The sequence below is a fragment of the Engraulis encrasicolus genome, unplaced genomic scaffold, assembly GCF_034702125.1.
Source record: "Engraulis encrasicolus isolate BLACKSEA-1 unplaced genomic scaffold, IST_EnEncr_1.0 scaffold_26_np1212, whole genome shotgun sequence".
Classification (NCBI taxonomy): domain Eukaryota; kingdom Metazoa; phylum Chordata; class Actinopteri; order Clupeiformes; family Engraulidae; genus Engraulis; species Engraulis encrasicolus.
In genome coordinates this window covers 957,514-972,513 of record NW_026945555.1, presented here as the reverse complement: position 1 = coordinate 972,513, position 15,000 = coordinate 957,514, and the positions used below count along the sequence as shown (strand labels likewise).

At 41.5% G+C, this 15,000-nt stretch overlaps 1 protein-coding gene across 1 annotated transcript in view; it reads right to left on the bottom strand.

Moving 5' to 3' along the window:
- The window catches only part of LOC134442924 (carcinoembryonic antigen-related cell adhesion molecule 2-like), a gene marked incomplete at its 3' end in the record, with an annotated part of 26,180 nt that overhangs the window by 7,096 nt on the left and 4,084 nt on the right, over positions 1-15,000 (bottom strand). The window contains exons 2-5 of the mRNA XM_063192886.1: positions 14,222-14,530; positions 11,880-12,131; positions 4,781-4,861; positions 4,385-4,489 (exon numbers count right to left, since the gene is read on the bottom strand). Of these exons, the coding sequence (XP_063048956.1) occupies positions 4,385-4,489; positions 4,781-4,861; positions 11,880-12,131; positions 14,222-14,530 (747 nt within the window). The remainder of the gene's footprint in view (positions 1-4,384; positions 4,490-4,780; positions 4,862-11,879; positions 12,132-14,221; positions 14,531-15,000) is intronic.

The following is a 15,000-nucleotide window of genomic DNA, read 5'->3' as shown; positions in this document are numbered from 1 at the left end:
TGTTCCAATATGATGTCACAGAGTTCTGTGAAACGGACACGACCTATTGCAACACTAATGCTAATGGTAGGAATACAATTTACTTCCAGTGACTATAGACCTACTAACCTAGGCTAATAATTCTAATACAAATAAATCTAAATACTGAATACACTGACAAGAAAAAAACATGCACACTCATGCGTAATGCAGATGCCTTTTTATAGATACTTGTGTAGGTTTTTAGCCATTTTTTATCGATTATTCTGTTCTATCACCTGCTTCTATTCCTGCCTTTTTTGTCTTGTTTTTAATCTGCCTTTGCTTTTATTTCCTTTTACAGCATGGCTTGCGCTGCTTTTGCTCTTGTGCTTTTTGTTTTCTCTCTTTTTTTCTCTTGTTGTTCTGTTCTTGCACGTCTTTGGTATTTAATTTGTACAGCACAATGAATTGCTTCCATATATGACATGAGCTATCGAAATAAATTGCCTTACCTTGCCTTGCCTAATACTTGTAAAAACTGCAAATATGTGAAAATCAGGGTGGACTGTTCCTTTAACACAGTGCTGTGGGAACAGATAAAAAGCACCTCCGTAACTCTAGGATGGAAATTTGGCAAAATAAGTGAAACAGACACAGATTTTGTGTCTCCAGATTTTCTGTGTTCTGAATTGGCCAGGGTGTTTTTGTCCCCCTCCTTCAGTTTCTTTTTGCAGTGCTCGACGCATTTGTAAGAATGGCTTGTTTGGTTATCAAACAGCCAGCTCTCAAGTACTGTCTCAAGATTGTGTTTTGATAGACGTATGACATTAATTTAGTGGTGTCTGTATATAAGGCATAATTTTGCTTAAGTGGCTGTATGATTATGTTTTGTAGATTAGTATTGAGCTTCATTTGTGGAGTTTAAAAGTTGGAAATGGACTCTGAGAAACTGAGAAACTGTACATTTAAACGTGTATCACATGCTACCTGCTTGGTGTTTGAAAAGAGCGCAGATCTGAAACACCATCAGTCAGAGTACATACATTACAGTACACGCTGGATCGTTCATTTCTGTCAGTGTACATACACACTAGATTGTTGAATTCAACAACTATATTGTGCGCATATATTATACATGTATTTGTCAATTTGACTCAACCTCATATGCTAAAAAAATCAACTGTTCACTGGGGAATGTTGATCATGGAGGAGTGCTGCTTCACTTTTGTCTCTTTAGCAGGTGCTCTTTGGCTCAAGGAGAAAAAATTGTCTTAAATTATGGTCAGACTTAGCTCCAGTTGTGGCTGTCGATAAGGTCTACCAAAGATTACATAGCAGAACCACAAGAACCCCCCCAAAAAGGAAGAAGAAAACAAGGAGGGGCAAAAGGAAATCAAGGCTACACTCCCAGATCGATCCTCAGGAGCAACAAGAACCCCAGGTAGTAATCAACATTTCAGACACCCCATTGACTGATGGCTGTGTTGCAGTATTGTCAAAAGGCTTAACATTTGCACCTACCAACTATGCCAACTGCTTTAACACCAAAGTAGACCTCTTCAGATTTTATCGCAGTTTGCACTTGAAACTTTGGTATAATCAGAACCCAGGCACCTCAACTGCTGCCAATACCAGTGACTATAAAACTTCTTTCCGCCCCAAGTCATATTTCTGTCCTCTCAGCAACAACCCTGTTCTAGCAACTTTTTGCAGAAAAACGGATGCTGATATTGAAAAACTGTTTAGTAACAAAGAGGACTCCATCAAACACAATTTAACAAAGAAGGAAAGAATAGCACTAGATGGTCTGGCAAAGAATGAAAACATAGTTATTAAGCGTGCCGATAAAGGGGGATCGGTGGTAGTGTGGCAAAAAACAAAATACTTACAAGAAGCCCACCGCCAACTTGACAACACTGCATTTTATAAAAGCTTGAAGACTAACCCTATGGAACAAATGAAAACTGACTTGAAGAAGATTTTGAGAGATGCTATGGACAATGCCTGGATAAGCAAAGCAGAGCATGATTATCTATTCTGCCCTAATCCTGTACTACCCTGCTTCTATATGCTACCAAAAGTGCACAAAGACCTGCATAATCCTCCAGGGAGACCCATAATATCTGGCAATGGATCTCTCACAGAACCCATATCAAAATTCATAGACCACTTCATTCAACCCTATGTTTCCAACCTACCATCATTTATCCAGGACACAACGCATGTACTTAACAAGTTGGCCCTTCTGAACAACATTGAACATTGCTACCTCGTCACAATGGACGTGGAGGCTTTGTATACTAACATAGACCATGAAGAAGGCCTCAATGCTCTGTCCCATTATCTGAGCACACGCCCAGCATCTAGTACACCACCCACAGAGTTCCTGCTCACACTAACTAAATGGACACTTGAAAACAATGTCTTTCTATTTCAAAATGACTTGTACCAACAAATAAAAGGAACAGCAATGGGAGCATGTTATGCACCAAGCCTAGCCAATCTATTCATGGGCCTATGGGAAGAACACTTTGTTTATTCACACGACAATCCTTACAGGAACATGATCACCTTCTATGGCCGCTATATTGATGACTTAGTGTTCCTCTTCTCTGGTACTGAACAAGAACTCACTTCATTTCACAGATACCTAAATAACACCAACAAAAACTTAAAATTGAGTATACAATATGACCTGACTCAAATTGACTTCCTGGACCTCACAATACAGAAGGATAAGGATGGACGCATTAACACCACAGTCTTTCGGAAACCAACTGACCGCAACACACTGCTCCGGGCAGACAGTTTTCATCCTCCATCACTTAAGAAAAACATACCGTATGGGCAGTTCCAACGACTGAAAAGAATATGTGACCAGGAGTCAGATTTTGAGACAAAAGCAGAGGAAATGAAGTTGCGATTCAAAAACAGAGGGTACAAATCTCAAGTCATAAATGAAGCATACAACAAAACAAAATCTCTGAAAAGACAAGACCTCCTACAACACAAACAAAAAACACCAGGAGAACAACATGTGTACCTTGTGACACAATACAATACCAGAGCAAACGAACTGAAGAAAATTATAAACAATAACTGGGAAATGATTGAATGTGATCCTGCACTAAAAGAAATATTCCCCACTGCACCAGTCGTGAGCTTCAAAAGAGCACCAACCATCGGAGATAAGCTTGTCCACAGTTATCTCCCCGGGGACAAAAAGAACACATGGCTTGAAAGGAGACCGCAAGGGTTCTTTAAATGTGGGAGATGCAACCACTGCACTACTATGCAGCAAACCAATACATTTACAGATGTGCATGCGCAAAAAACCCACTACATCGAAGGATACATCAACTGCAACACCACTTATGTGGTGTATTACCTGTACTGCCCATGTGGACATTTCTACATTGGAAGGACGAAAAGAAAACTACAACAGAGGGTAGCAGAGCACAAATATGCAATTCGTACAGGAAATGAGGATTACCCAATGGCGAAGCATTACAAGCAACACCATGGATGCAACCCAGAGTCACTACGGGCAATGGGAATAGAGACAATTGAGCTATCCAAAAGGGGAGGGGACAAACTTAAAAAATTATTACAGAGGGAGACCTACTGGATATATACATTAAAAGCCCTCACAAGGCCAGGACTTAATGAAGACTTGGACTACACCCCCTTTTTATAAAGACATTTTAAATGTGATCATTGTAATTATAAGATTGTACGTCTTCTTCAGAGCAATTAATATAGGCCCCCTACAGTAGTAGGTGATCTAATGTTTACTTTTACATGCTTGATTAAGAAATATTTACAAAATGACCACAAGAGGGAGACATAGTTTGACCTAAAAGTAAAGCTTAATTTCTCTTCTATGCTTAACTTAATACCTTGAGATGAACTGTTCTTTGTAGCCCTTATGAAGTGATTACTTTAGTCCTCATAAGAAGTATAATTGTTTTTAACTTGTGTGTGATGTTTTTATGTGTGACATGGTGCACCAGTAACTGACTGATAGGTGGAGTCTATTACCTGAGCCTTCTCCCTGTTATAGGGACTTGGGAATTAGTCAGTGTTTAGGCTCTGAAGAAGACAGTAGTCGCAACGCGTCAGCCCGTTTAATTAAAGGCTTTTTAACTTTACCAGCAGTGTGCCTTGGAATCTTTGGTAGACCTTATCGACAGCCACAACTGGAGCTAAGTCTGACCATAATTTAAGAAACTTTTGACTCAACCTCAACACAAACTCGGGCACAAACCTGACCATACATGACTCACACACACACACACACACACACACACACACACACACACACACACACACACACACACACACACACACACACACACACACACACACACACACACACACACACACACACACACACACACACGTCACAGTACAGCAGCCTTACCTGGTGTGTGAGTCTTGTTTTGTTTCCTCTTCCAGATGTACACCATTGCCAAGCACAGAATCACCAACATCATGACCAGGGAAGACGTCACTATAGCCACCGTGTCTACACACACACACACACACACACACACACACACACACACACACACACACACACACACACACACACACACACACACACACACACACACACACACACACACACACACACACACACACACACATGCATGCACATATAGACTATGAGTCTTTTGGTTCCTCCAGTCAGCTTATGTTACAGAGTACATAATAATATTAATTATAATAATAATAATAATAATAATAATAATAATAATAATAATAATAATAATAATAATAATAATAATAATAATAATAATATGAAATTGATATTTACACTTGTATGACTCACTTGTCGCTGGGGGAGAAGTGGAGGCAGGAGGATTAGCAGTAGACACACACACTGTAGTGGACTCACCTAGAAACACACACACACACACATACCCACACACACAGACACACACACACGCACGCAAACACACACACACACACACACACATGCATATGCGCGCACACACGCACGCACGCACGCACGCACGCACACACACACACACACACACACACACACACACACACACACACACACACACACACAGACACACACAGACACACACAGAGTGCTGGAGACACCTGGAACCAAACTCGACCTCCTTTAACACATGACTGATCACGGACGCCATTGCAAACCAGGGAGCGTATTCCAGAAAACTTCGCTTCGTTCTTAACTTTTGACTTTTGAGATTTTTTCCAGTTCGGTATTTCAGAAAAAAATCCTAACTTCATTTAGGATTCTTATCTTATCTTTGGAAATCCTATCTTATCTTGAGTTAGGAATCCTAAAGTAGCGATCTAAACATCGACAATCTACGTTCTATGTCTGTTACCTGACAACAAACGCACCACTACCTATCAACAGTAGTGCGACACGCAAGCTAGAACACACAAGTTTGACTGCTGCTGCATCTCTGCATGATACTAAACCAGAGAAGAAGAGGACGTAAAGATTTTGCCAAACTTTGTAGTCTCATTGATGTGGTAGACTTTTAAATAACGCACTTATTAGTGACGTTCCAACGAACGGATTTCTAACAGCAACATCTGTGGACGAAATGAGGAGGACGCCTCCGGGAGTTTCTCACTCTCGTTGCCTGCACCTCATGTTGAATTGACCAAATCCATTTTGTTAGTTTCAGTCCCAATAAAGGCCATCCTATTTTCAATATTTTCATCCCAATGCTTTGTTTTTCCAAGCGAATGCACGCACAGCAGTTAAGAAACATAATTTCATGAAATGTCTTTGTATGACCAGCGCATGTTAGTTAGACCTACAAATAAATGACAATATAACCGACTTGGCTTGACCCAGTTGGTCAGCTGTCAATTAGGGAAGTTGATATCGGACTTCACATCTAAGTCGGGTAGGCCTATATTTATCATCAAATCTTCACTTCACACATCATTTGGGTCAGTCAATATAGCCTAATTTAATTAAAATTTCATCCATTCACAATTGTTTTCCCGGATGAAATAGACTTCACTGTAGCTCTGGCTGCACCAACGAGCTGAGCGTGGGTAGGCCTAAATAGTTAACACCAGCTAAATTTTGGCTAACAATCAATGGATCACTGGAATTAGGACAGCTGGGTGGCTGTCCTAAAGTTAGGACCAATTATTTAGGATTTTTCGTAGTTAGGATGCTTCTGTAATACCCCTTTCTTAAAGGGGTATGCCACTATTTTGGGGCTTAATACAGTTAAAATCGTTGGCCAGGGTTTATAAAAAAATGGGTAAAGTGTCTTATTTTTCATGTTAAGCGTTGTCTTGCTTTAAGACAAGTTAAAAGAGGGAATATGTCGCTAAGCTAGTGAAAGTCAATGGATCCGTGTAGCATGCTACAATGCTACACGGATCCATTGACTTTCACTAGCTTAGCGACATGCTTACATGACCAATAAGACACTTTACCACCTTTATAAACCCTGGCCAACGATTCTTAAGCCCCAAAATAGTGGCATACCCCTTTAAGTTGAGATAGGATGCGCAAACCAACTTAGCAAACACTGTTCAGTAATACACTTTCAAATACGGTCCTAAAGTGCCGTTGCCGTGGTAACTAGACAGATAAGATAAGATTCTCAAGATAGGAAGTTTCTGTAATACGCCCCCAGATATCTTATCACAAGGGTCTTACATTTCATCACCTTACATTAGATTACACATACAGTAGCTAAAATGTGAAACTGAATAAAGCGCTCCAACTGAGTTCTTTACTGAGATGTGTATGTATGTGATCAGCTGATTATAATACTCCAATAACTGCCGTGTGTGTGTGTGTGTGTGTGTGTGTGTGTGTGTGTGTGTGTGTGTGTGTGTGTGTGTGTGTGTGTGTGTGTGTGTGTGTGTGTGTGTGTGTGTGTGTGTGTGTGTGTGTGTGTGTGTGTGTGATCAACTGATTATAATACTCCAATAACTGCCGTGTGTGTGTGTGTGTGTGTGTGTGTGTGTGTGTGTGTGTGTGTGTGTGTGTGTGTGTGTGTGATCAACTGACTATAATACTCCAACAACTGCAGTGGTTTTACATTTGCAGATGTTTTGTCTTGACTCCAATGCAGCAAGTCCACAGTCTTATTATCTTATTATTATAATGCAAGTCCACAGTCGTATTATTATTGATTGTCAAATGTAACAGTGCCAAAGCATTTCCAACATTTCATATGCAACACCAACAGACAAAAAAAAACCTCATTAATCAACATACATTGCATACTACCAGTCAGTCATTACACAATGGATACTCTTTGGTGAACTCCGCGGAGCATCCAATCACTGGGTGTTTCTCGCCCTACCCAGGCTCATACACTTGACATTGGGAAATGGTCAATGTAGCAGTGAATTACCATAGTAGAGATTGACATTATTGAAAGTACCCGTACAAGGGCAAAGCCCCCACACATCACCCCAGGGGAGCAGTGCAGTGGGAAGGTACCATGATCAGGGTACCTCAGTCATGGAGGAGGATGTGGGACAGTAGAATACCATGCTCAGGGTACCTCAGTCATGGAGGAGGATAGGGAACAGTAGAGTACCATGCTCAGGGCACCTCAGTCATGGGGGAGGATAGGGGACAGTAGAGTACCATGCTTAGGGTACCTCCGTCATGGAGAGCATGGGGGACAGTACCATGCTCAGGGCACCTCAGTCATGGTTGAGGATGGGGGACAGTAGAGTACCATGCTCAGGGCACCTCAGTCATGGAGGAGGATGGGGGACAGTAGAATACCATGCTCAGGGTACCTCAGTCATGGAGGAGGATGGGGGACAGTAGAGTACCATGCTCAGGGTACCTCAGTCATGGAGGAGGATGGGGGACAGTAGAGTACCATGCTCAGGGTACCTCAGTCATGGAGGAGGATGTGGGGGAGCACTGGTTAATTACTCCCTCCACCAACCTGGCGGGTCGGGAGTCAAACTGGTAACCTTTGGGCTGCAACCTTTGGACTACCCTTGAACTCACCTCTCTAAACTGCGATGTTTGCACAACAATTCCCATTCCCAGTTAATCTGCCCATCTATCTAAAACATTTCAAATTCTATCAAGACCAATGAATTGTGAGTATTTCCATCATCTTGTTTGCATTAAACTCATTTTAGCCTGATGCTGTGAATATGTTGTTTGACCTTTGGCACCTGGAATGACATTCAGAGATTTAAAGGGACACTGTGCAGGAAATGGTCAAAAAAGGTACTGCAACTATGATGCTCATTGAAACTGGGCTGCCTATTGCCAAATTTGATCTTTACATGAAAGTTTACTAAGTAATAAACAAATACTATGGTCCAAGTACAATCATGTTCGCAGCTAAAAATGGCTATTTTTGGAAATTCAAAATGGCGGACCATAGAGAAGATCCCCCTTTTCATGTATGAAAAGTGCAGTTTTTCCAGTCATAATGAATACTTAGAATTGGATGGTTGTGTTAAATATTCATGAAAAAGGTAACATTAGTGAATGGGCAGCATGAATTCTGGAAATAAACAGCTAAAAATCTCACACAGTGTCCCTTTAAGCTTTTTTTTATTAAGAATAGATTAGTTAGAGCTTTCTATAGTTATTCAAGATGAGGTTCCTAGCTTTTGAATGAAACGTATTACATGTTTTCATGTGCTTCACAGGCTGAGATATTTAGGTTTTAATAGGCAGAGGGAAGGTTTCGTCTGAGCTTCGCCTGATCTATCTTAAAATGGCTCATTCAGAATAGCCAACGTGCTTCAAAAATAATGGCCTAAGTCTGGGGAAGAGGGTTTCTTTTTTTTTTTTTTTTCCAAACTTTGTTTATTAAGCAAAATTATCTCAGACAATATTTCACAAAAATGTACAGTTTTCTTTTTTGTTTCAAAGAATAATCAACCCCCACAAATGCAAACAAAAACAGACAAACACACAAAAAACAAACAACAACAAAAAAAAAAACAAACAAACAAAAAAAAACCTACTCATCATACAGCAAATGCAAGATACAAGACATAATTAAATAGACATAGCCACAGCCAAACAAAACATATTAACCATGCTCAGCCTGCCCCACTTAAGTGTTGGGGTCAGGAATAAGTGAGGTATCAGACTTATTGACATACTCAAGGAATGGTCCCCAAAGACGCATAAACATTCCACTTCTACCCATCATTGACAGTCTGATTTTTTCCAGTTTGAGAAAATAGAGGATGTCCATGATCCAACGGGTATGTGAAGGTGGTACAGAAGATTTCCAGTTCAAAACAATCAGTCGTCTTGCCAGTAGAGTGGCAAAAGCAAGAACATCTTTCTTAGGTTTTGCAAAGGGAGCCAAAGAATATGTGTCCCTAAGGAGGGGGGGGGATCCCAAATATCGCACTAAGTGCATTGGGTTCAATTTTTTCACCCAGTACTTCTGACAAAGTGGCAAAAATGTCTGACCAAAAACTATATAATGAGGGGCGGGAAGAGGGTTTCTTGAGCCAGGTGGCACATTGGACCAGGGCATATCCTTTTCCCAAAATAAACAGTACTAGTCTAAGTGGTGCATGCAAAATACAGATAAATCTATCAAACATTTTAACAAGATTGCTTCAACAAGAGAGAGAGAGAGAGAGAGAGAGAGAGAGAGAGAGAGAGAGAGAGAGAGAGAGAGAGAGAGAGAGAGAGGAGAGAGAGAGAGAGAGAGAGAGGAGAGAGAGAGAGAGGGAGAGAGAGAGAGAGAGAGAGAGAGAGAGAGAGAGAGAGAGAGAGAGAGAGAGTCATTCTTTCACTGATTTAAAAAAAGGGAGCGGCTCCTTTAACTATTTTTTTTTAATCCTGGGAGAAGTTGCGCACGATAGAACGCTACCCACAAAATACACCTGACTGTTATTCTCAGAATGCCAGAGGAGTCACAACTTGAAATTCCTTTTGCTAAGCTTTTTACAAGACGCGGCAAGCGCTACATGTTTGCAGACACGAGCAAGCATACTCTAGTCTACCGCATATAGCGAGAGTAGCCTTTAGTTTGTCTTCAAAATGCATCTCTACCATATGGAATGATTTGCAAAATGGAACAGCCTGGCAAGATTGAAATGGTTTGGGAACATGACGGTTGTTTGTGTCCCATGCAATACAAGGTGTTTGATGTTAGAAATGTGTAGAAATATGCGTGATAAATATCACCCTTCTGGCTGCACTGTATTACTGTTGCAATGGCGAAATAACTAATGTCCGCCCTTTTCTTTTTTGTCGTCTCTGAGGCTAATAAAGCTCACATTCATCTGAGGGAGATGAACCACATCCTACAGGACTAACTCTGGATGCAAGAGGAAGCTGTCTGAATACTCTGAAAGGGATGTTTGGGTGCCAACCCAGAATGTATCAAAAAACCCCACAATACCTCAAAATCACGGTAGAGATAAATGTGCACCTCAACTCTCCTGTTTCCACCGGAGAGCTCCACAGGGTCTATACACAGGGCCGGTCACCCAAACATCCCTTTTCAGACAGCTTGCTCTTGCATCCACAGTTAATCCTGTTGGATGTGGTTCATCCTTCTTGGTGGTATGCAGACATTACCTTGGATACCGTGGCTCTTGATACATCACAAAGACTTGCTGTCTCGGTCAAAGATGCAACAGTTACACGCCCACCAAACTCCTTTTTGAACTCTGATACATCACCCATAATGTTGTGTGCATTGCAAAATTTTGAGCAAAACTGTGCTCTTACCCTGCCAATTGCCTTTGGCCAAGGCCCGCCCTAAAGTGCTATTTGACCTATCACAGCGCAGCAAAGGGAAGAACTCGGACAGTTTAACAGCCCTCCGTTGAACTCAATGCAAAAATCGTATGTTTTCAAGTCGGTTTTAGCGAGATATTACGGTCATATTATTATTAAAATATGATTGGAAATTGTGCCTGGGGTATTCGTGACACATGTGTTAGTTTCCCCGCTAGGTAATCTCTTTCCCTTTTCCCTAAAACCGGTCTAATGCTGTAGCAGCTGGATAGTCTGCCTTGAAGGGTCTCTGTAGCCTCACACTCGACTAGAAAGCACACGGATCAAAGACATACTTTGTGTGCTCCGATCATGCCACCATCTCATTCGTGTCACTTTTCAGTAAGGTTGTAAGCAAACCACAAACCTGTTTCAGAGTAGGATTTTGGATTTCTGACCTAATTAATGAAGAAACACAGCTAGCAAAGTTAACTATCAGTCACGGCAGGAGTGTTTTGACTAGCAGCTGATGGACGTGATTTTGTTAGGCTAGGCTGAAGATATAAACGCCAAACGTTAATGTTATACATTGCTGTGGTAGCTTTGAAGATGACTACAGCCATCACGTTGTGTGATTTCGTTTTCGTCTAGCAAGTTTGAGTCAGGGCTCAAAAGATATGCAAGCTCAGCTTACCATGGTGCTGGTTACCGATACACATGTGAGAATAGAGCCCATAACAGCTTAACAGCTGTGATGCATCGCATGACAGTTCAGAAAATAAATACTTATATTCACAATACTATGAATGGCGTTTTTTAATTTATTAGGAGTGAATAACTGCTGCAATTTGCAGTCACTGCATAAATCACGTTGATATCTCAACATTGAAAGTTTATCTGTCCGACCTAGCAACTGTATCTAAAGATGGCGGGGCTTAGCCAAAGGCATATTGAAGCTTCACACTTCACTTTTCTGGTGCAATGTGCAAGTAATGAAGATTGGCCAACAGGCTGGTCCACTTGAGCTATTAAACTTCCCACATTAAAATGACAGGTGTCTCAGATATTTTTTCCAACCCCTGTAGATTAGTCTATCAAGTGGAAATGGAATGTCACAGTAACCTTGACAACTAGCTGACAATAGAATATAGGCCTACTGTAGCGGTTGCATCACATTTGTCAGTGAAGTGCACCAACCCATGATGTCACAGTAACTAACCTGGGCAGCGTGTGAGTTTGGTGATGTTGGCTGTGCTGACGTGGTTTGAGACGGTGCAGCTGAGTTGTCCAATCACGTTCCCCTTCAGCAGGACAGTCTGGTTACCTGCACTGAGATCAGCATCAGCTCCACTCAGAGCCCGTCCATCCAGAGACCAGCTGAACTCAGGACTGTCCCCATTGGACGAGCAGCTCACCCTCCTCTCCCCATTGGCTGAACAGCTGATTGACAGGTCCAGATTAGACACAGGAGCTGGAAAAGGGGAGGGGATGATAGTGACAGAAGGATCAGATAGACTCTAAAACGTCCTCATGCATTATGTTGAAAAGGATGACCTCCTTGAAGTAAAAATGTCTTTATTTATTTAGTTAGTTAGTTAGTTAGTCATGCCCGGATGAATTCTGGTTTGCAAATGAAACACATAGGCGTTATCCCATAAAATAAGGGATTTTAAGCTTTTTTCACACAAATTAGTGTCAAAGACGTCCAACATGAAATTGTCCTTCAGTGCAACGGATACTTTTGCTGACTGTAACTGTGAAAAACATGATTTTTTTTTTTAAATTATTTTTTTGGCTTGGCTTTCATGCATTCACTTGAAATTTCATGTTTTCCATAGTTACAGTAAGCAAAAGCATCTGTTAGCACTGAAGGACAGTGTCATGTTGGACGTCTTTGACCCATTAGTGTGCTTCAGATATTTAAAACTACCACCTTCAATGAGGAGCCTATTGATTGGACATTCACATTCTGAGGACAATCAAAAGCTAAGTACGGATGTCTTTATTCATTTATAATGACTTGTCTTAAAGGGACACTGTGCAGGAAATGGTCAAAAAAGGTACTGCAACTATGCTGCTCATTGAAACTGGGCTGCCTATTGCCAAATTTGATCTTTACATGAAAGTTTACTAAGTAATAAACAAATATTTTCTAGTATGGTCCAAGTACAGTCATTTTTGCAGCTAAAAATGGCTATTTTTGGAAATTCAAAATGGCGGACCATGGAGAAGATCCCCCTTTTCATGTATGAAAAGTGCAATTTTTCCAGTCATAATGATTAATTAGAATTTGATGGTGGTGGTAAGTATTCATGCAAAAGGTAACATTAGTGAATGGGCAGCATGAATTCTGGAAATAAAAAACTAAAAATCTCACACAGTGTCCCTTTAAGTATACTTTTAATTCACTGGAAACATTCCTTGATCAAGTGAGAAAAAAAAAATCACATACTGACAAGTCCAGGGTAGATTGAGCATTACAACTGCATGTTGAAATTATCTTATCTTATAAGGAACTGGGCCGATGACGGCTTTGGCTGGGCCCTGGGACGAAGTAATTTCAATGGGCCCCCAAACCCAATAAATACAATGTAATGAGGACTCCACTGGGCCCTTCTATTCCTGGGCCTGGGACAACTGACTCATTTGTCCCCCTCTGTCAGCTTCCCTGCCTGAGCACAACACTGCCTTCATCTACCTACTGTATGTCTTCTAGATATGTTTCTGTGTGTCCATATACATCAGTCACAGCTGCTTAATGAGATGAAGAGAGATGAAGTGGTGTGTGTGTGTGTGTGTGTGTGTGTGTGTGTGTGTGTGTGTGTGTGTGTGTGTGTGTGTGTGTGTGTGTGTGTGTGTGTGTGTGTGTGTGTGTGTGTGTGTGTGTGTGTGTGTGTGTGTGAGTGTGTGTGAGTGTGTGTGTGTGTGTGTGTGTGTGTGTGTGTGTGTGTGTGTGTGTGTGTGTGTGTGTGTGTGTGTGTGTGTGTGTGTTTGTGTGTGTGGTGTGTGTGTGTGTGTGTGTGTGTGTGTGTGTGTGTGTGTGAGTGTGAGTGAGTGAGTGAGAGAGCGTGCGTGCGTGCGATGATGACTTCACTAATGGATACTAACAGTGACCAGCGACAGTAAATGTGTGGAAGAGAGACAGAGAGTGTTGGGATATGGCCTGTCACTAGATCTTGGGTTTAGANCAGTGATTCTCAAAGTGTGGTCCGAGGACCACTGGTGGTCCTCGACAGAGCTCAGGTGGTCCGTGAGAGGATTTCTACCTTTCCAAGACAATGTAGCTGTAGTCTTTATTTACATTATAACATAATTACAAAGCTAAACATAGCTGAAGTCTTATTTCAACCACTAACACAGACTTATAATGTGAATAAGAAGTAAGAGATCTGCATCAAAATTAGTCATGTAAAATTAGCACCCGTCAACTGTCAATTCAGTTGACAGGTGGTCCCTGAACATATTTGCGGGCAAAGTGATCCTCGGTCTGAAAAAGTTTGAAAAACACTGGTTTAGAACCAACAACAACCACATCAGGGGTAGAGGGACTAGAACATTTACCTTCAATCATCAGGCTGACTATGTGCTTGCCTGTTCTTCCATCATTGCCAATAATCTCTACTGTGTATATTCCTGAGTCGTTTCGCTCAGCAGGGTTGATGATCAGGGTCCCGTTATCAGCTACAACCTGCCAGTTCAGGGGTGATGGAGGAGCGAGCAGTTTTCTGGTTCTAATAGCAAAAACCCTGCCTTTTTCATTCTTAAACTCCAGTGTATACCCTGAGCTGTTCAGCTGCAGCATCACAGGTCCTCCCAGAGCCCCATAACACACACTAGCATCCCGAGTAGCATCACACACAGAGTCCAGCCCTGCAGAGAGAGAGAGAGAGAGAAAGAGAGAGAGAGAGAGAGAGAGAGAGATAGAGGGAGAGAGAGAGAGAGGGAGAGAGAGAGAGAGGGAGAGAGAGAGAGAGAGAGGGGGAGAGAGAGAGGATGATAAATCACACACAGACTCCAGTCCTGCCAATGGAAGAGGAGAGAAAATTTAGTGTAATCCACATGATGTATATATTGATAACAAAAACTAAACTAATTTTATACTTCATTCAAACTAAATGCAATTACATGTCCTCATCTGTTTGAGAGGGCCCTGGAAAAGCAGCATGTAGGTTTGTGATAACTGACATGCTAGTTTGCCATGACGCACAGGCAAACATGAAGATAATGATTCTAGTTGTGTTTGCGATAACTGTTGAACTGACGCCCAGTTAAACACGTAGATAATGAGTTCCCAACATGGGTCCCAGCTGACATTTTCACAAATGTTTGGGGCCCACATC